This window comes from Electrona antarctica, assembly GCF_951216825.1.
Source record: "Electrona antarctica genome assembly, contig: scaffold_25, whole genome shotgun sequence".
NCBI classification, from domain to species: domain Eukaryota; kingdom Metazoa; phylum Chordata; class Actinopteri; order Myctophiformes; family Myctophidae; genus Electrona; species Electrona antarctica.
The window spans coordinates 1,818,576-1,839,150 of record NW_027637034.1 but is presented as its reverse complement, the minus strand read 5'-3'; the positions used below and the strand labels follow the sequence as shown (position 1 = coordinate 1,839,150).

The 20,575-nt window shown below is 41.4% G+C and overlaps 2 protein-coding genes across 3 annotated transcripts in view; one reads left to right on the top strand and one right to left on the bottom strand.

Moving 5' to 3' along the window:
• The window catches only part of LOC306919443 (uncharacterized protein), a 461,602-nt gene that overhangs the window by 207,414 nt on the left and 233,613 nt on the right, over positions 1 to 20,575 (bottom strand). The gene's annotated exons all lie outside the window — the stretch shown is intronic.
• The window catches only part of LOC306919352 (cysteine/serine-rich nuclear protein 3-like), a gene marked incomplete at both ends in the record, with an annotated part of 142,059 nt that continues 121,694 nt past the window's right edge, over positions 211 to 20,575 (top strand). Inside the window, one exon of the mRNA XM_079532146.1 lies at positions 211 to 1,155. Within this exon, the coding sequence (XP_079388272.1) occupies positions 211 to 1,155 (945 nt within the window). The remainder of the gene's footprint in view (positions 1,156 to 20,575) is intronic.

The following is a 20,575-nucleotide window of genomic DNA, read 5'->3' as shown; positions in this document are numbered from 1 at the left end:
CAAGTAAACCACACCCATCAACAAAGCTAATTGGCCGAATGACTATGAGTCACGCCCACCATTAGGAACACATAAAACCAGGGCTCCAGCACAACTAATCATTCTCTAACAGAATCTTGCCTGAGGAAGGACCAACCAGTCCGAAACGTCTACTTTTCCAGCTCTCCTTTATATTTGATTCCGTCGTGAGTGAAGCGCCACCGTCGAGTCATGAGAGGTATTCTGAAAAGAAAGTTTGAGGAGGTCGACGATGAAGATCCATTCTACTCCTCACCTCCATCATCGTCCCTGCCTTCTCCTGCCTCCACGGAATGGGATTCTGATGGGGAGAGCAGCTCCTCAGAAAGCCAGGACTTTACAACTAATGGTTCTGCTTCACCTGCTGCCAGTCAACCCATCCAGTCTATTCTGAAGAGGCCAAAGCTGGAAGGGAGGCAGAGCAACGTGCGCTTTGATCTGGTGACGGTGTTCTACTTCCCACAATGCCAGGGTTTCACTAGCGTACCCTTTCGCGGGGGTGCCAGTCTGGGCATGTTGCACAGGCACAGCACTCTCCGCAGATACACAATGGCAGAGCACGCCCTGGAACAACGGAGTTGGCGCAGAGAGAGACTACGAGAGAGACGGAGAGAGGAGAAGCTTGAGGCTTTGAGACACCAGTTGATGGCCAATGTTATCATTGACCAGAGAGAATATGAGCGACTGACTGCAGACCAGGTCCCAGACGGAGACACTGACGTCCACATCACCGACGCCGAGCTGGAGGATGGGAACAGCTTCCTGCAGCCGTACTCCTACAAGCACAGACAGGCACTCCTGCGAGCAGCAGGTGTGAAGCACATTGACAAAGAGGAGAAGAGACAGCTGCATTCCCTGCGTGTCTTCAGGGAGGACTCTGGATGCAATTGCCAGGGTTTCTGTGAGCCAGAGACTTGTGAATGCAGTCTGGCAGGAATCAAGTGCCAGATGGACGCATGCCTCCCATGCTGCACTAAAGACGGCTGCGCAAACATTCAGGGACGCGTAGAGTTCAACTCCAGACGCGTGCAGACCCACTACATCGACACCGTCATGAGGCTAGAACTAGAGAGGCTACTACAAGATGATACGCCTGACCGTAGAGACAAGCTGGACGGCGTGTTCAACTCTGTTGATGTCCCGTCCCCAACACCACTGGTCATGGTGACCTCCAGCTCCTCCCAACACTCGGACGGTCCAGAGAGTTACATGGTGTCTGAGATGGACCTGCTGGACAGAGGCCAGTACCTGGTCCAGAGCTTCATGGGGGAAGGAAGCTTTGGGACGGTGGCCAAAGCCATCAGCACGTTCACCGGTGACACAGTGGCCATCAAGATATTGAAGAATCGCCACAATCACGATGAATTGGCAGCACATGAGGTAAGCAATAGCATTGTTCTTGAAGATTTTAATATTTGGCTCTGATTTATCATTAAGTTATCTAATCTAAATCTTTCTTGTATTCCTAGATGGCTGTGTTGCAAATGATGAAAGTCCTGGACCCTGACACGTGTGGAACAGTGAGATTTTACGACAGCTTTGTGCATAAAGGATTGAGATGCATGGTGTTTGAGTCTCTGGATGTTAATCTCCTGGATTTCTTGAACGAGAGACATGTCCATATGTCCATGATGGAGACGAGATGCATCATACAGCAGGTATGGCTTTGACAATTACATTTTAAAGTAATGGAAAAAATATTGATACAAAGATACTGAGTTGAATTTCTGAATTTCTGAGCATGCTCTTTATTCTTGTCTTGCAGCTTGCCATTGCACTCCAGGCCCTGAAGGGAATCGGTCTGATCCACACAGACATCAAACTAGACAACATCATGCTGGTGAACCAACGACAACAACCCCTCAAAGTCAAACTCATTGACTTTGGTCTGGCCGTTCCTGTCTCTGAGACCAAGCAACGGAGGATCAGACCTCCTCTTCAGTATAGGTGAGCCTTATTATCTGCTTCACTGAAAGCTCAATGCAAACAAATATTAAAATGGAAAGTGTAACGAGTGCAATTGAGAACTTGAAGAAACTTGAAAGTTGCTAACATTATCCTTTTCTTTTACAACCCACAGATCACCAGAACTCTTCCTGGGCCTCCCGATCACAGAGGCACTTGACATGTGGTCACTGGGCTGTATGGTGGTTAATGGGATGCTGTTCCGTGATCTCTTTGGCGGGAAGACTGAATATGATGTGGTGAGTATTGTGCTGATGCACTGTACATTACTACATGCATCCTGACTGTACTCTTTAATCCATAGTTATATCCTAACACTGTTAATGAAATATTCTCAATATGTGAAATATCCTGTGTTTTTTCTACAGGTTCAATCCATCCTCTTGACACTTGGTATGCCAGAGCAATCCCTCTTGGATGCTGGACAAACAACCTGCAGCTATTTCATTCAGGAAGACGATACATGGAGATTTAAGGTATGACTGCAACTAATATTGGAGTAACAACTTCATCTCTGAAATGTTCAAGAATAGGCTGTCTTTGCACGTCATTCAATCAGATCACTAAAAATGTTTTGTTTTGTGTTTTCCAGGAACCAGAGGAGTATTACACAGTGCAGGAGTTAAAGGCAGAACTGCTAATAGAGGATGTTATGTATACACTTACATGTGTGATTTGCTCACTGGAAGAAGTGTTCTCCTCCCTGCGTTGCGATGCTGATGAAACATCTTGTGACGTCTTCATGGACCTGTTGAAACGAATGCTTCATCTGGATCCAGAGGGGAGGATAACACCTGACCAGGTGTTGGACCATCCCTTCATCACCATGCCTCACCTATGACCGTCTCAAGGTGTTTGTGGGGTCAACCATTGCAAATGTAATGCACTCCCAGTTATTGGTATTGGATTTTGTGTACAGTACATGTTTGACTATGACAACGCCACAATATGGTGATGTCGGCCAACACTGATCCAGACAGGACACTATGCTACCTAAGACACTTCAGTCAACTGAAACTGAGATCATGTGTGACCCATGGGGTGTACCATTTGTGATCACAGTACTCTTAGTAGTTATACTGTAAGAACACATGCACTATCACTGACTGTTACTATATGACTATATACTATACACACTGCTGTTGCAGTGCTGCTAATAGATGATGTTATGTATACACTTACATGTGTGATATTATCTGCTGCTAAGTGTTGTCTCTCACCTGCACAACAGACTGTGATTCTATATTAGTATATTATATACATTTCATGTGTTTATTTTACATTTTGTATTTAATATTGCACTTGCAAGTTTATATTGTACATACCAGTACTGTATATGACATCACATCAAACTGCATTTGATTGAGTTTTTCTTTCTCTTCTGCACTGTAATGTGTTATGTATTTTTGTTTTAAAATAAGCATTTCTAATTGTATGTATTATTCCCTTGCACATTATACTATATTAGACATGTTATATTAGACATTGTGTTATGTTCACATCATTGGCTGCATTCCAACTGAGAAGAAATTAGCACAATACATTTTGTAAACAATTGTTCTATTGATATATGTTTTAAGTTGTAAACATGGTTGAAATAAAACGTGTTACCTTGAAATATGCGTTGTGTACGTTCTTAAATATGGCCCAGAACAGGTTTTAAAACATTCATATTTTCCAGTTAACTTATATCTCTACATTTATTGATTGTATACTAGATAGAACGTCCTTGCGGTCATGTTTCCATCCATCCATGTCCTATATATGTATTAGTAAAGGCTATTCAATTAGTGTCTATTTGGGGGTCCTTGGCGTGACGTTTGGGAACCACTGATATACAGCAGGGTATAAAGCCTTTTAAAACAAACAGCAGCATGTTGTGCACTCACTGTAAGTAAACATTGCACTTTAACATTGTCACCACAAACAATAATAGCAATGATTGTTACAAGAACATATAGCCATTTTAACACACCTGAAACATTGCACACTAGAAAGCTGAAAGAGTGATAACAGTTCCATGTGATGATAGACCTATTACTGTAGTTCTGCTGAAACTCATCAGAGTCAAAGAGGTGTGAAATGGTCTCAGTTCATCCAAAATGTGATCATTAGCAGGTGATCTGTCCAATGCCAGACAACGAGTGACCATTACGTTAATCTCTGCATTTGAATGCATTTGAATGCATATAGTGAATGAAGCATCAGCCATCATCATTTAGCATGTGTACATTTTAACATGGGGAAAGAATGTGGGGTTTGTTCATTATTTAGCATTTGAAAAACATTGAATAAAAGTGCATTCATCACCACCATATTGAGAGAGAACCCTGCAAAAATGTATCAGCTTATGTTTTTGTTCAGTGTATTTTCATTCAATCCCTTCCAGTTTCACTATGACTTATATGACTGGATATGGAGACAGTAACCTCTGTTACTGAACAAACAAATAATTAATATAGGATATAATTGAATAAGTATAATGATATATCCTGATTTATCTTGACTTATCCTGATCATTTATTAATACTATGGACACATGTTTCTGCACACAGGCCTACACATTACACAATGGGATTTCACTGTAAATATAGATAAGAAATGAAATGAAACCAATAGCGCACAATAGGATATGAGACTTTGATTTGACAATATACTTATTTGCTGTTCCAGTCCTGTACAGAAACCAGACCACTGTCTTCTATACTAAAGTGGAAACAAATTGAACCTACATTACAACCTAACACATAAAATACAAGGGGTGCTGTATATAGGCTACTTGTAAAAGACAAGATGTGAAGGCTTGTCTACTATTTATAAATATTGTTTGAAACAAATAGGCCTAACTGTTTCACTTCCGTTTTCTTGTTTTTAATAAATGTTTAAAGTCAAGATTTGTTTTTTATCTGTGGTTTGTAAGTGTTCCAAGATAAATTAAGATAAATGGGATGTAAATCACAGTATGAGCAGTTGTTTCTTCACCAGAGCTGGTTCTCCTTGGTTCTGATGTTACTGAAATAATGTGGAGAAATCCTCAAGATGAATGGCTCTGCTGCAGTAACAATTAATTCATATCCACTTATTCAATAGTTAGATTGTACATATTTATCCAGATACTGAGTAAGTCATTTTTGGATTAACTACTATACTGCTTTTTAAGGTTTATTATAAACCAGCAGTTGTTATGCACCACATGTGGAAGAACTCCCAGAAAACAGAAGGTATGCTGGCACTCTTATTTATTTTACATCACAATGAAATACTGTTCTGTTTCCCACTGCATTTGATTGAGTTTTTCTTTCTCTTCTGCACTGTAATTCTGGGTGCCTGCCATGCAATGGCAGAAACACAGGTTGAAATCTAAAACGCATACTTAATCGTAACTAGAAACAAATTTCAGGAAATTTGACTGGGTGCCTGCAGCTCGCCAAGTCTGTGCAGCATTTGAGCCACGGACCACCATTTGATGACATTTAGCCTCTCAGACCCTGTAAGGGTCCATTTGGTTGACTTTCAATGGGGTATTTTGTCTAAGTTTATTGCACATTACGTTGCCACCAACATTCTAATACTAACATGCTAATGCTAACATGTTAATGCTAACATGCTAACATGCTAAAATTCTAATGCTAACATGCTAATGCTAACATGCTAATATGCTAATATGCTAATGCTAAAATGCTAACATGCTAACATGCTAATGCTAACATGCTAACATGCTAATGCTAACATGCTAATGCTAACATGCTAACATGCTAATGCTAACATGCTAATGCTAACATGCTAAACATGCTATTGCTAACATGCTAACATGCTAATGCTAACATGCTAATGCTAACATGCTAACATGCTAATGCTAACATGCTAATGCTAACATGCTAACATGCTAATGCTAACATGCTAACATGCTAACATGCTAACATGCTAATGCTAACATGCTAACATGCTAACATGCTAATGCTAACATGCTAATGCTAACATGCTAACATGCTAATGCTAACATGCTAATGCTAACATGCTAATATGCTAATGCTAACATGCTAACATGCTAATGCTAACATGCTAATGCTAACATGCTAAGGGGTTTCGCTCAGGGGGGGCGGCCTGGTTCTGGCGAGCCGCCCCGCGTCCGAAACGGTTGAGAAATGACAGAGTTACGTGTTTCCCCGAATTTCTCTATTGACTTTCAATGTGTGTGTGTGCGTGCACATGTGTGTGCATGTGCGTGTGTGCGCGCGTGTGTGAGAGTTGGTCAGGTGACCTTGAATCATTAACAAAGTATCATTTTCACCTGGGCTAGTCTATGCAAACGCAAACAGTATTGAAACTTAAAAGCACAGTGACTCTGAGAGAACGTATGTCCGAACAAATTGCTCTATCGCAAAAAGTAAAAGTCGAATGCGATTTTTGTTTTCGCCGTGAGTGACCCGAGGCATTGAGGTACGCCGTGTGCGATCGTGGTATTGGTACGATAAAAAACGTGGTTATAAGAGCGAGTTAAGAATTGTGCTTGTGATGAAAAAATTGCTGACTCATTCAGGTATTTAACATGGAGTTTATGACACATTATGATGGTACACCTGTCGCTTTCAGGGCTGTAGTTCACGTACTGTATGTATCTGGGCTATGGTTGGGACATTGGGTGAAAGAGGACGAGTGTGGCTACAAAATTACCGAAACCCATGCGTGTAAAGTGAATATTTTGGCCGTGAGGACGATTTGTTCGGAGAATTTCGGTATAGTCTTCACATTGGCTTCTCACTCTGATCCGCTCTCTCTCTGGGCGTGCGACACTCTGAGTCGAGATTATTGCTCAGACCACACACACTTTGAACTGCGATAGCGGGCAAACCGTGCAACGTATTCGAATTCCGTCTGAACCACCACAAAGTCGATGGCCTCGTGTGCTGTTTGACGTTTAAATCGTGTTTCTACGTAACAGTATGCCAGAGCAATGTGGCTCCAAAGTAACGTGTCGTTTTCTGTTTTTCCACGCGTTTCCCCATCGACTTTGAATGGGGCATTTTTCGCGCCGTTTATTGCGAATTACGTCGGCACGGTAACACGAATCGGACAGAAAAGCACAAGCACACCATTCCCGGCCGAGCCGCACGTTTTGATGTATATATTGCGGGGCTTTGGCAAACCGTGCGGCCGGCCATAGACGTCGAAGTTTCGCGTATTGGTGATTATAATAATTACTGTTTGCTAACTGTTTGTTCCATGTTTTTAATGTTTAACCCTGTGTGTTTGTCCCATATCTGTGTCTCCCCTCTGTTTGTTCCATGTTTTTAATGTTTAACCCTGTGTGTTTGTCCCATACCTCTGTTTGTTCCTCTGTTTGTTCCGTGTCCTCACCGTGTTTCTCCCAATGTCTCCCACCTGTGTTGGTCTTGTGTTTGTCGCTGTGTTTGTCCCGTGAACCCCCCCTGTCATGTTTGTCCCCTGTCTCCCCCACCCTCATGTGTCCCCCACTCTCGGCCTGCACCTTGTCGTGGTGAGTGGGCTTTAAACCAAGACAGGCCTTTAAGCAGAAATACAAGATGGTTCAATTTCCAGCTCACTTAAAGGTTCTAAGGCTAATTACTGTCTACATTTAGCTGACATTTGTTTTTTTACCCAGTCAGCACGCTATGTGGATAGCCCAAGGTTTGGTGTTGCTGCTGTATTATGATGTTAACTTCATCTTCTCGTTGTGACAGGAACCAGGCTGGGGGTGTTCCTGTGTGCCTAGATGTTCCGGGGACCCCCACATGCAACAACAAACTCCAAATGCAACCAACCAACCAACCAAACAACTCCAACTACCACCCAGACACTTGTCATGCCAACATGCTAATGCTAACATGCTAACATGCTAATGCTAAAATGCTAACATGCTAATGCTTACATGCTAATGCTAAAATGCTAACATGCTAACATGTTAATGCTAACATGCTAATGCTAACATGCTAACATGTTAACATGCTAACATGTTAATGCTAACATGCTAATGCTAACATGCTAATATGCTAATGCTAACATGCTAATGCTAACATGCTAATATGCTAACATGCTAATGCTAACATGCTAACATGCTAATGCTAACATGCTAACATGCTAATGCTAACATGCTAACATGCTAATGCTAACATGCTAATGCTAACATGCTAACATGCTAATGCTAACATGCTAATGCTAACATGCTAATGCTAACATGCTAATGCTAACATGTTAACATGCTAATGCTAACATGCTAATGCTAACATGCTAATGCTAACATGCTAACATGCTAATGCTAACATGCTAACATGCTAACATGCTAATGCTAACATGCTAATATGCTAATGCTAAGGCTAACATGCTAACATGCTAATGCTAACATGCTAACATGCTAATGCTAACATGCTAAGGCTAACATGCTAACATGCTAATGCTAACATGTTAACATGCTAATGCTAACATGCTAACATGCTAATGCTAACATGCTAATGCTAACATGTTAACATGTTAGTGCTAACATGCTAACATGCTAATGCTAACATGCTAATGCTAACATGCTAATGCTAACATGCTAATGCTAACATGCTAATGCTAACATGCTAATGCTAACATGCTAATGCTAACATGCTAACATGCTAACATGCTAATGCTAACATGCTAACATGATAATGCTAACATGCTAATGTGCTAATGCTAACATTCCAACATGCTAATGCTAACATGCTAATATGCTAATGCTAACATGCTAAGGCTAACATGCTAACATGCTAATGCTAACATGCTAACATGCTAATGCTAACATGCTAAGGCTAACATGCTAACATGCTAATGCTAACATGCTAACATGCTAATGCTAACATGCTAATGCTAACATGCTAATGCTAACATGCTAATGCTAACATGTTAACATGCTAATGCTAACATGTTAACATGTTAGTGCTAACATGCTAATGTTAACATGCTAATGCTAACATGCTAATGCTAACATGCTAATGCTAACATGCTAACATGCTAACATGCTAATGCTAACATGCTAACATGCTAATGCTAACATGCTAATATGCTAATGCTAACATGCTAAGGCTAACATGCTAATGCTAACATGCTAATGCTAACATGCTAATGCTAACATGCTAACATGCTAATGCTAACATGCTAACATGCTAATGCTAACATGCTAACATGCTAAGGCTAACATGCTAACATGCTAAGGCTAACATGCTAATGCTAACATGCTAAGGCTAACATGCTAATGCTAACATGCTAATGCTAACATGCTAACATGCTAATGCTAACATGCTAATGCTAACATGCTAACATGCTAATGCTAACGTGCTAATGCTAACATGCTAATGCTAACATGCTAACATGCTAATGCTAACATGCTAATGCTAACATGCTAATGCTAACATGCTAATGCTAACATGCTAACATGCTAACATGCTAATGCTAACATGCTAATATGCTAACATGCTAATGCTAACATGCTAATATGCTAATGCTAACATGCTAAGGCTAACATGCTAACATGCTAATGCTAACATGCTAACATGCTAATGCTAACATGCTAACATGCTAATGCTAACATGCTAACATGTTAATGCTAACATGCTAACATGCTAATGCTAACATGCTAATGCTAACATGCTAATGCTAACATGCCAAGGGGTCCATTTGGTTTCGCTCAGGGTGGGCGGCCCGGTTCTGGCGAGCCGCCCCGCGTCCGAAACGGTTGAGAAATGACAGAGTTACGTGTTTCCCCGAATTTCTCTATTGACTTTCAATGTGTGTGTGTGCGTGCACATGTGTGCATGTGCGTGCGCGCGTGTGTGAGAGTTGGTCAGGTGACCTTGAATCATTAACAAAGTATCATTTTCACCTGGGCTAGTCTATGCAATGCAAACAGTATTGAAAGTTAAAAGCACAGTGACTCTCTATGACAGAACGTATGTCCGAACAAATTGCTCTATCGCAAAAAGTAAAAGTCGAATGCGATTTTTGTTCTCGCCGTGAGTGACCCGAGGCATTGAGGTACGCCGTGTGCGATCGTGGTATTGGTACGATAAAAAACGTGGTTATAAGAGCGAGTTAAGAATTGTGCTTGTGATGAAAAAATTGCTGACTCATTCAGGTATTTAACATGGAGTTTATGACACATTATGATGGTACACCTGTCGCTTTCAGGGCTGTAGTTCACGTACTGTATGTATCTGGGCTATGGTTGTGACATTGGGTGAAAGAGGACGAGTGTGGCTACAAAATTACCGAAACCCATGCGTGTAAAGTGAATATTTTGGCCGTGAGGACGATTTGTTCGGAGAATTTCGGTATAGTCTTCACATTGGCTTCTCACTCTGATCCGCTCTCTCTCTGGGCGTGCGACACTCTGAGTCGAGATTATTGCTCAGACCACACACACTTTGAACTGCGATAGCGGGCAAACCGTGCAACGTATTCGAATTCCGTCTGAACCACCACAAAGTCGATGGCCTCGTGTGCTGTTTGGCGTTTAAATCGTGTTTCTACGTAACAGTATGCCAGAGCAATGTGGCTCCAAAGTAACGTGTCGTTTTCTGTTTTTCCACGCGTTTCCCCATCGACTTTGAATGGGGCATTTTTCGCGCCGTTTATTGCGAATTACGTCGGCACGGTAACACGAATCGGACAGAAAAGCACAAGCACACCATTCCCGGCCGAGCCGCACGTTTTGATGTATATATTGCGGGGCTTTGGCAAACCGTGCGGCCGGCCATAGACGTCGAAGTTTCGCGTATTGGTGATTATAATAATTACTGTTTGCTAACTGTTTGTTCCATGTTTTTAATGTTTAACCCTGTGTGTTTGTCCCATATCTGTGTCTCCCCTCTGTTTGTTCCATGTTTTTAATGTTTAACCCTGTGTGTTTGTCCCATACCTCTGTTTGTTCCTCTGTTTGTTCCGTGTCCTCACCGTGTTTCTCCCAATGTCTCCCACCTGTGTTGGTCTTGTGTTTGTCGCTGTGTTTGTCCCGTGAACCCCCCCTGTCATGTTTGTCCCCTGTCTCCCCCACCCTCATGTGTCCCCCACTCTCGGCCTGCACCTTGTCGTGGTGAGTGGGCTTTAAACCAAGACAGGCCTTTAAGCAGAAATACAAGATGGTTCAATTTCCAGCTCACTTAAAGGTTCTAAGGCTAATTACTGTCTACATTTAGCTGACATTTGTTTTTTTACCCAGTCAGCACGCTATGTGGATAGCCCAAGGTTTGGTGTTGCTGCTGTATTATGATGTTAACTTCATCTTCTCGTTGTGACAGGAACCAGGCTGGGGGTGTTCCTGTGTGCCTAGATGTTCCGGGGACCCCCACATGCAACAACAAACTCCAAATGCAACCAACCAACCAACCAAACAACTCCAACTACCACCCAGACACTTGTCATGCCAACATGCTAATGCTAACATGCTAACATGCTAATGCTAAAATGCTAACATGCTAATGCTTACATGCTAATGCTAAAATGCTAACATGCTAACATGTTAATGCTAACATGCTAATGCTAACATGCTAACATGTTAACATGCTAACATGTTAATGCTAACATGCTAATGCTAACATGCTAATATGCTAATGCTAACATGCTAATGCTAACATGCTAATATGCTAACATGCTAATGCTAACATGCTAACATGCTAATGCTAACATGCTAATGCTAACATGCTAATGCTAACATGCTAATGCTAACATGTTAACATGCTAATGCTAACATGCTAATGCTAACATGCTAATGCTAACATGCTAACATGCTAATGCTAACATGCTAACATGCTAACATGCTAATGCTAACATGCTAATATGCTAATGCTAAGGCTAACATGCTAACATGCTAATGCTAACATGCTAACATGCTAATGCTAACATGCTAAGGCTAACATGCTAACATGCTAATGCTAACATGTTAACATGCTAATGCTAACATGCTAATGCTAACATGCTAATGCTAACATGTTAACATGTTAGTGCTAACATGCTAACATGCTAATGCTAACATGCTAATGCTAACATGCTAATGCTAACATGCTAATGCTAACATGCTAATGCTAACATGCTAATGCTAACATGCTAATGCTAACATGCTAACATGCTAACATGCTAATGCTAACATGCTAACATGATAATGCTAACATGCTAATATGCTAATGCTAACATTCCAACATGCTAATGCTAACATGCTAATATGCTAATGCTAACATGCTAAGGCTAACATGCTAACATGCTAATGCTAACATGCTAACATGCTAATGCTAACATGCTAAGGCTAACATGCTAACATGCTAATGCTAACATGCTAACATGCTAATGCTAACATGCTAATGCTAACATGCTAATGCTAACATGCTAATGCTAACATGTTAACATGCTAATGCTAACATGTTAACATGTTAGTGCTAACATGCTAATGTTAACATGCTAATGCTAACATGCTAATGCTAACATGCTAATGCTAACATGCTAACATGCTAACATGCTAATGCTAACATGCTAACATGCTAATGCTAACATGCTAATATGCTAATGCTAACATGCTAAGGCTAACATGCTAATGCTAACATGCTAATGCTAACATGCTAATGCTAACATGCTAACATGCTAATGCTAACATGCTAACATGCTAATGCTAACATGCTAACATGCTAAGGCTAACATGCTAACATGCTAAGGCTAACATGCTAATGCTAACATGCTAAGGCTAACATGCTAATGCTAACATGCTAATGCTAACATGCTAACATGCTAATGCTAACATGCTAATGCTAACATGCTAACATGCTAATGCTAACATGCTAATGCTAACATGCTAATGCTAACATGCTAACATGCTAATGCTAACATGCTAATGCTAACATGCTAATGCTAACATGCTAATGCTAACATGCTAACATGCTAACATGCTAATGCTAACATGCTAATATGCTAACATGCTAATGCTAACATGCTAATATGCTAATGCTAACATGCTAAGGCTAACATGCTAACATGCTAATGCTAACATGCTAACATGCTAATGCTAACATGCTAACATGCTAATGCTAACATGCTAACATGTTAATGCTAACATGCTAACATGCTAATGCTAACATGCTAATGCTAACATGCTAATGCTAACATGCCAAGGGGTCCATTTGGTTTCGCTCAGGGTGGGCGGCCCGGTTCTGGCGAGCCGCCCCGCGTCCGAAACGGTTGAGAAATGACAGAGTTACGTGTTTCCCCGAATGTCTCTATTGACTTTCAATGTGTGTGTGTGCGTGCACATGTGTGCATGTGCGTGCGCGCGTGTGTGAGAGTTGGTCAGGTGACCTTGAATCATTAACAAAGTATCATTTTCACCTGGGCTAGTCTATGCAATGCAAACAGTATTGAAAGTTAAAAGCACAGTGACTCTCTATGACAGAACGTATGTCCGAACAAATTGCTCTATCGCAAAAAGTAAAAGTCGAATGCGATTTTTGTTCTCGCCGTGAGTGACCCGAGGCATTGAGGTACGCCGTGTGCGATCGTGGTATTGGTACGATAAAAAACGTGGTTATAAGAGCGAGTTAAGAATTGTGCTTGTGATGAAAAAATTGCTGACTCATTCAGGTATTTAACATGGAGTTTATGACACATTATGATGGTACACCTGTCGCTTTCAGGGCTGTAGTTCACGTACTGTATGTATCTGGGCTATGGTTGTGACATTGGGTGAAAGAGGACGAGTGTGGCTACAAAATTACCGAAACCCATGCGTGTAAAGTGAATATTTTGGCCGTGAGGACGATTTGTTCGGAGAATTTCGGTATAGTCTTCACATTGGCTTCTCACTCTGATCCGCTCTCTCTCTGGGCGTGCGACACTCTGAGTCGAGATTATTGCTCAGACCACACACACTTTGAACTGCGATAGCGGGCAAACCGTGCAACGTATTCGAATTCCGTCTGAACCACCACAAAGTCGATGGCCTCGTGTGCTGTTTGACGTTTAAATCGTGTTTCTACGTAACAGTATGCCAGAGCAATGTGGCTCCAAAGTAACGTGTCGTTTTCTGTTTTTCCACGCGTTTCCCCATCGACTTTGAATGGGGCATTTTTCGCGCCGTTTATTGCGAATTACGTCGGCACGGTAACACGAATCGGACAGAAAAGCACAAGCACACCATTCCCGGCCGAGCCGCACGTTTTGATGTATATATTGCGGGGCTTTGGCAAACCGTGCGGCCGGCCATAGACGTCGAAGTTTCGCGTATTGGTGATTATAATAATTACTGTTTGCTAACTGTTTGTTCCATGTTTTTAATGTTTAACCCTGTGTGTTTGTCCCATATCTGTGTCTCCCCTCTGTTTGTTCCATGTTTTTAATGTTTAACCCTGTGTGTTTGTCCCATACCTCTGTTTGTTCCTCTGTTTGTTCCGTGTCCTCACCGTGTTTCTCCCAATGTCTCCCACCTGTGTTGGTCTTGTGTTTGTCGCTGTGTTTGTCCCGTGAACCCCCCCTGTCATGTTTGTCCCCTGTCTCCCCCACCCTCATGTGTCCCCCACTCTCGGCCTGCACCTTGTCGTGGTGAGTGGGCTTTAAACCAAGACAGGCCTTTAAGCAGAAATACAAGATGGTTCAATTTCCAGCTCACTTAAAGGTTCTAAGGCTAATTACTGTCTACATTTAGCTGACATTTGTTTTTTTACCCAGTCAGCACGCTATGTGGATAGCCCAAGGTTTGGTGTTGCTGCTGTATTATGATGTTAACTTCATCTTCTCGTTGTGACAGGAACCAGGCTGGGGGTGTTCCTGTGTGCCTAGATGTTCCGGGGACCCCCACATGCAACAACAAACTCCAAATGCAACCAACCAACCAACCAAACAACTCCAACTACCACCCAGACACTTGTCATGCCAACATGCTAATGCTAACATGCTAACATGCTAATGCTAAAATGCTAACATGCTAATGCTTACATGCTAATGCTAAAATGCTAACATGCTAACATGTTAATGCTAACATGCTAATGCTAACATGCTAACATGTTAACATGCTAACATGTTAATGCTAACATGCTAATGCTAACATGCTAATATGCTAATGCTAACATGCTAATGCTAACATGCTAATATGCTAACATGCTAATGCTAACATGCTAACATGCTAATGCTAACATGCTAACATGCTAATGCTAACATGCTAACATGCTAATGCTAACATGCTAATGCTAACATGCTAACATGCTAATGCTAACATGCTAATGCTAACATGCTAATGCTAACATGCTAATGCTAACATGTTAACATGCTAATGCTAACATGCTAATGCTAACATGCTAATGCTAACATGCTAACATGCTAATGCTAACATGCTAACATGCTAACATGCTAATGCTAACATGCTAATATGCTAATGCTAAGGCTAACATGCTAACATGCTAATGCTAACATGCTAACATGCTAATGCTAACATGCTAAGGCTAACATGCTAACATGCTAATGCTAACATGTTAACATGCTAATGCTAACATGCTAACATGCTAATGCTAACATGCTAATGCTAACATGTTAACATGTTAGTGCTAACATGCTAACATGCTAATGCTAACATGCTAATGCTAACATGCTAATGCTAACATGCTAATGCTAACATGCTAATGCTAACATGCTAATGCTAACATGCTAATGCTAACATGCTAACATGCTAACATGCTAATGCTAACATGCTAACATGATAATGCTAACATGCTAATATGCTAATGCTAACATTCCAACATGCTAATGCTAACATGCTAATATGCTAATGCTAACATGCTAAGGCTAACATGCTAACATGCTAATGCTAACATGCTAACATGCTAATGCTAACATGCTAAGGCTAACATGCTAACATGCTAATGCTAACATGCTAACATGCTAATGCTAACATGCTAATGCTAACATGCTAATGCTAACATGCTAATGCTAACATGTTAACATGCTAATGCTAACATGTTAACATGTTAGTGCTAACATGCTAATGTTAACATGCTAATGCTAACATGCTAATGCTAACATGCTAATGCTAACATGCTAACATGCTAACATGCTAATGCTAACATGCTAACATGCTAATGCTAACATGCTAATATGCTAATGCTAACATGCTAAGGCTAACATGCTAATGCTAACATGCTAATGCTAACATGCTAATGCTAACATGCTAACATGCTAATGCTAACATGCTAACATGCTAATGCTAACATGCTAACATGCTAAGGCTAACATGCTAACATGCTAAGGCTAACATGCTAATGCTAACATGCTAAGGCTAACATGCTAATGCTAACATGCTAATGCTAACATGCTAACATGCTAATGCTAACATGCTAATGCTAACATGCTAACATGCTAATGCTAACATGCTAATGCTAACATGCTAATGCTAACATGCTAACATGCTAATGCTAACATGCTAATGCTAACATGCTAATGCTAACATGCTAATGCTAACATGCTAACATGCTAACATGCTAATGCTAACATGCTAATATGCTAACATGCTAATGCTAACATGCTAATATGCTAATGCTAACATGCTAAGGCTAACATGCTAACATGCTAATGCTAACATGCTAACATGCTAATGCTAACATGCTAACATGCTAATGCTAACATGCTAACATGTTAATGCTAACATGCTAACATGCTAATGCTAACATGCTAATGCTAACATGCTAATGCTAACATGCCAAGGGGTCCATTTGGTTTCGCTCAGGGTGGGCGGCCCGGTTCTGGCGAGCCGCCCCGCGTCCGAAACGGTTGAGAAATGACAGAGTTACGTGTTTCCCCGAATTTCTCTATTGACTTTCAATGTGTGTGTGTGCGTGCACATGTGTGCATGTGCGTGCGCGCGTGTGTGAGAGTTGGTCAGGTGACCTTGAATCATTAACAAAGTATCATTTTCACCTGGGCTAGTCTATGCAATGCAAACAGTATTGAAAGTTAAAAGCACAGTGACTCTCTATGACAGAACGTATGTCCGAACAAATTGCTCTATCGCAAAAAGTAAAAGTCGAATGCGATTTTTGTTCTCGCCGTGAGTGACCCGAGGCATTGAGGTACGCCGTGTGCGATCGTGGTATTGGTACGATAAAAAACGTGGTTATAAGAGCGAGTTAAGAATTGTGCTTGTGATGAAAAAATTGCTGACTCATTCAGGTATTTAACATGGAGTTTATGACACATTATGATGGTACACCTGTCGCTTTCAGGGCTGTAGTTCACGTACTGTATGTATCTGGGCTATGGTTGTGACATTGGGTGAAAGAGGACGAGTGTGGCTACAAAATTACCGAAACCCATGCGTGTAAAGTGAATATTTTGGCCGTGAGGACGATTTGTTCGGAGAATTTCGGTATAGTCTTCACATTGGCTTCTCACTCTGATCCGCTCTCTCTCTGGGCGTGCGACACTCTGAGTCGAGATTATTGCTCAGACCACACACACTTTGAACTGCGATAGCGGGCAAACCGTGCAACGTATTCGAATTCCGTCTGAACCACCACAAAGTCGATGGCCTCGTGTGCTGTTTGACGTTTAAATCGTGTTTCTACGTAACAGTATGCCAGAGCAATGTGGCTCCAAAGTAACGTGTCGTTTTCTGTTTTTCCACGCGTTTCCCCATCGACTTTGAATGGGGCATTTTTCGCGCCGTTTATTGCGAATTACGTCGGCACGGTAACACGAATCGGACAGAAAAGCACAAGCACACCATTCCCGGCCGAGCCGCACGTTTTGATGTATATATTGCGGGGCTTTGGCAAACCGTGCGGCCGGCCATAGACGTCGAAGTTTCGCGTATTGGTGATTATAATAATTACTGTTTGCTAACTGTTTGTTCCATGTTTTTAATGTTTAACCCTGTGTGTTTGTCCCATATCTGTGTCTCCCCTCTGTTTGTTCCATGTTTTTAATGTTTAACCCTGTGTGTTTGTCCCATACCTCTGTTTGTTCCTCTGTTTGTTCCGTGTCCTCACCGTGTTTCTCCCAATGTCTCCCACCTGTGTTGGTCTTGTGTTTGTCGCTGTGTTTGTCCCGTGAACCCCCCCTGTCATGTTTGTCCCCTGTCTCCCCCACCCTCATGTGTCCCCCACTCTCGGCCTGCACCTTGTCGTGGTGAGTGGGCTTTAAACCAAGACAGGCCTTTAAGCAGAAATACAAGATGGTTCAATTTCCAGCTCACTTAAAGGTTCTAAGGCTAATTACTGTCTACATTTAGCTGACATTTGTTTTTTTACCCAGTCAGCACGCTATGTGGATAGCCCAAGGTTTGGTGTTGCTGCTGTATTATGATGTTAACTTCATCTTCTCGTTGTGACAGGAACCAGGCTGGGGGTGTTCCTGTGTGCCTAGATGTTCCGGGGACCCCCACATGCAACAACAAACTCCAAATGCAACCAACCAACCAACCAAACAACTCCAACTACCACCCAGACACTTGTCATGCCAACATGCTAATGCTAACATGCTAACATGCTAATGCTAAAATGCTAACATGCTAATGCTTACATGCTAATGCTAAAATGCTAACATGCTAACATGTTAATGCTAACATGCTAATGCTAACATGCTAACATGTTAACATGCTAACATGTTAATGCTAACATGCTAATGCTAACATGCTAATATGCTAATGCTAACATGCTAATGCTAACATGCTAATATGCTAACATGCTAATGCTAACATGCTAACATGCTAATGCTAACATGCTAACATGCTAATGCTAACATGTTAACATGTTAGTGCTAACATGCTAACATGCTAATGCTAACATGCTAATGCTAACATGCTAATGCTAACATGCTAATGCTAACATGCTAATGCTAACATGCTAATGCTAACATGCTAACATGCTAACATGCTAATGCTAACATGCTAACATGCTAATGCTAACATGCTAATATGCTAATGCTAACATTCCAACATGCTAATGCTAACATGCTAATATGCTAATGCTAACATGCTAAGGCTAACATGCTAACATGCTAATGCTAACATGCTAACATGCTAATGCTAACATGCTAAGGCTAACATGCTAACATGCTAATGCTAACATGCTAACATGCTAATGCTAACATGCTAATGCTAACATGCTAATGCTAACATGCTAATGCTAACATGTTAACATGCTAATGCTAACATGTTAACATGTTAGTGCTAACATGCTAATGTTAACATGCTAATGCTAACATGCTAATGCTAACATGCTAATGCTAACATGCTAACATGCTAACATGCTAACATGCTAATGCTAACATGCTAACATGCTAATGCTAACATGCTAATATGCTAATGCTAACATGCTAAGGCTAACATGCTAATGCTAACATGCTAATGCTAACATGCTAATGCTAACATGCTAACATGCTAATGCTAACATGCTAACATGCTAATGCTAACATGCTAACATGCTAAGGCTAACATGCTAACATGCTAAGGCTAACATGCTAATGCTAACATGCTAAGGCTAACATGCTAATGCTAACATGCTAACATGCTAATGCTAACATGCTAATGCTAACATGCTAACATGCTAATGCTAACATGCTAATGCTAACATGCTAATGCTAACATGCTAATGCTAACATGCTAACATGCTAATGCTAACATGCTAATGCTAACATGCTAATGCTAACATGCTAATGCTAACATGCTAACATGCTAACATGCTAATGCTAACATGCTAATATGCTAACATGCTAATGCTAACATGCTAATATGCTAATGCTAACATGCTAAGGCTAACATGCTAACATGCTAATGCTAACATGCTAACATGCTAATGCTAACATGCTAACATGCTAATGCTAACATGCTAACATGTTAATGCTAACATGCTAACATGCTAATGCTAACATGCTAATGCTAACATGCTAATGCTAACATGCCAAGGGGTCCATTTGGTTTCGCTCAGGGTGGGCGGCCCGGTTCTGGCGAGCCGCCCCGCGTCCGAAACGGTTGAGAAATGACAGAGTTACGTGTTTCCCCGAATTTCTCTATTGACTTTCAATGTGTGTGTGTGCGTGCACATGTGTGCATGTGCGTGCGCGCGTGTGTGAGAGTTGGTCAGGTGACCTTGAATCATTAACAAAGTATCATTTTCACCTGGGCTAGTCTATGCAATGCAAACAGTATTGAAAGTTAAAAGCACAGTGACTCTCTATGACAGAACGTATGTCCGAACAAATTGCTCTATCGCAAAAAGTAAAAGTCGAATGCGATTTTTGTTCTCGCCGTGAGTGACCCGAGGCATTGAGGTACGCCGTGTGCGATCGTGGTATTGGTACGATAAAAAACGTGGTTATAAGAGCGAGTTAAGAATTGTGCTTGTGATGAAAAAATTGCTGACTCATTCAGGTATTTAACATGGAGTTTATGACACATTATGATGGTACACCTGTCGCTTTCAGGGCTGTAGTTCACGTACTGTATGTATCTGGGCTATGGTTGTGACATTGGGTGAAAGAGGACGAGTGTGGCTACAAAATTACCGAAACCCATGCGTGTAAAGTGAATATTTTGGCCGTGAGGACGATTTGTTCGGAGAATTTCGGTATAGTCTTCACATTGGCTTCTCAC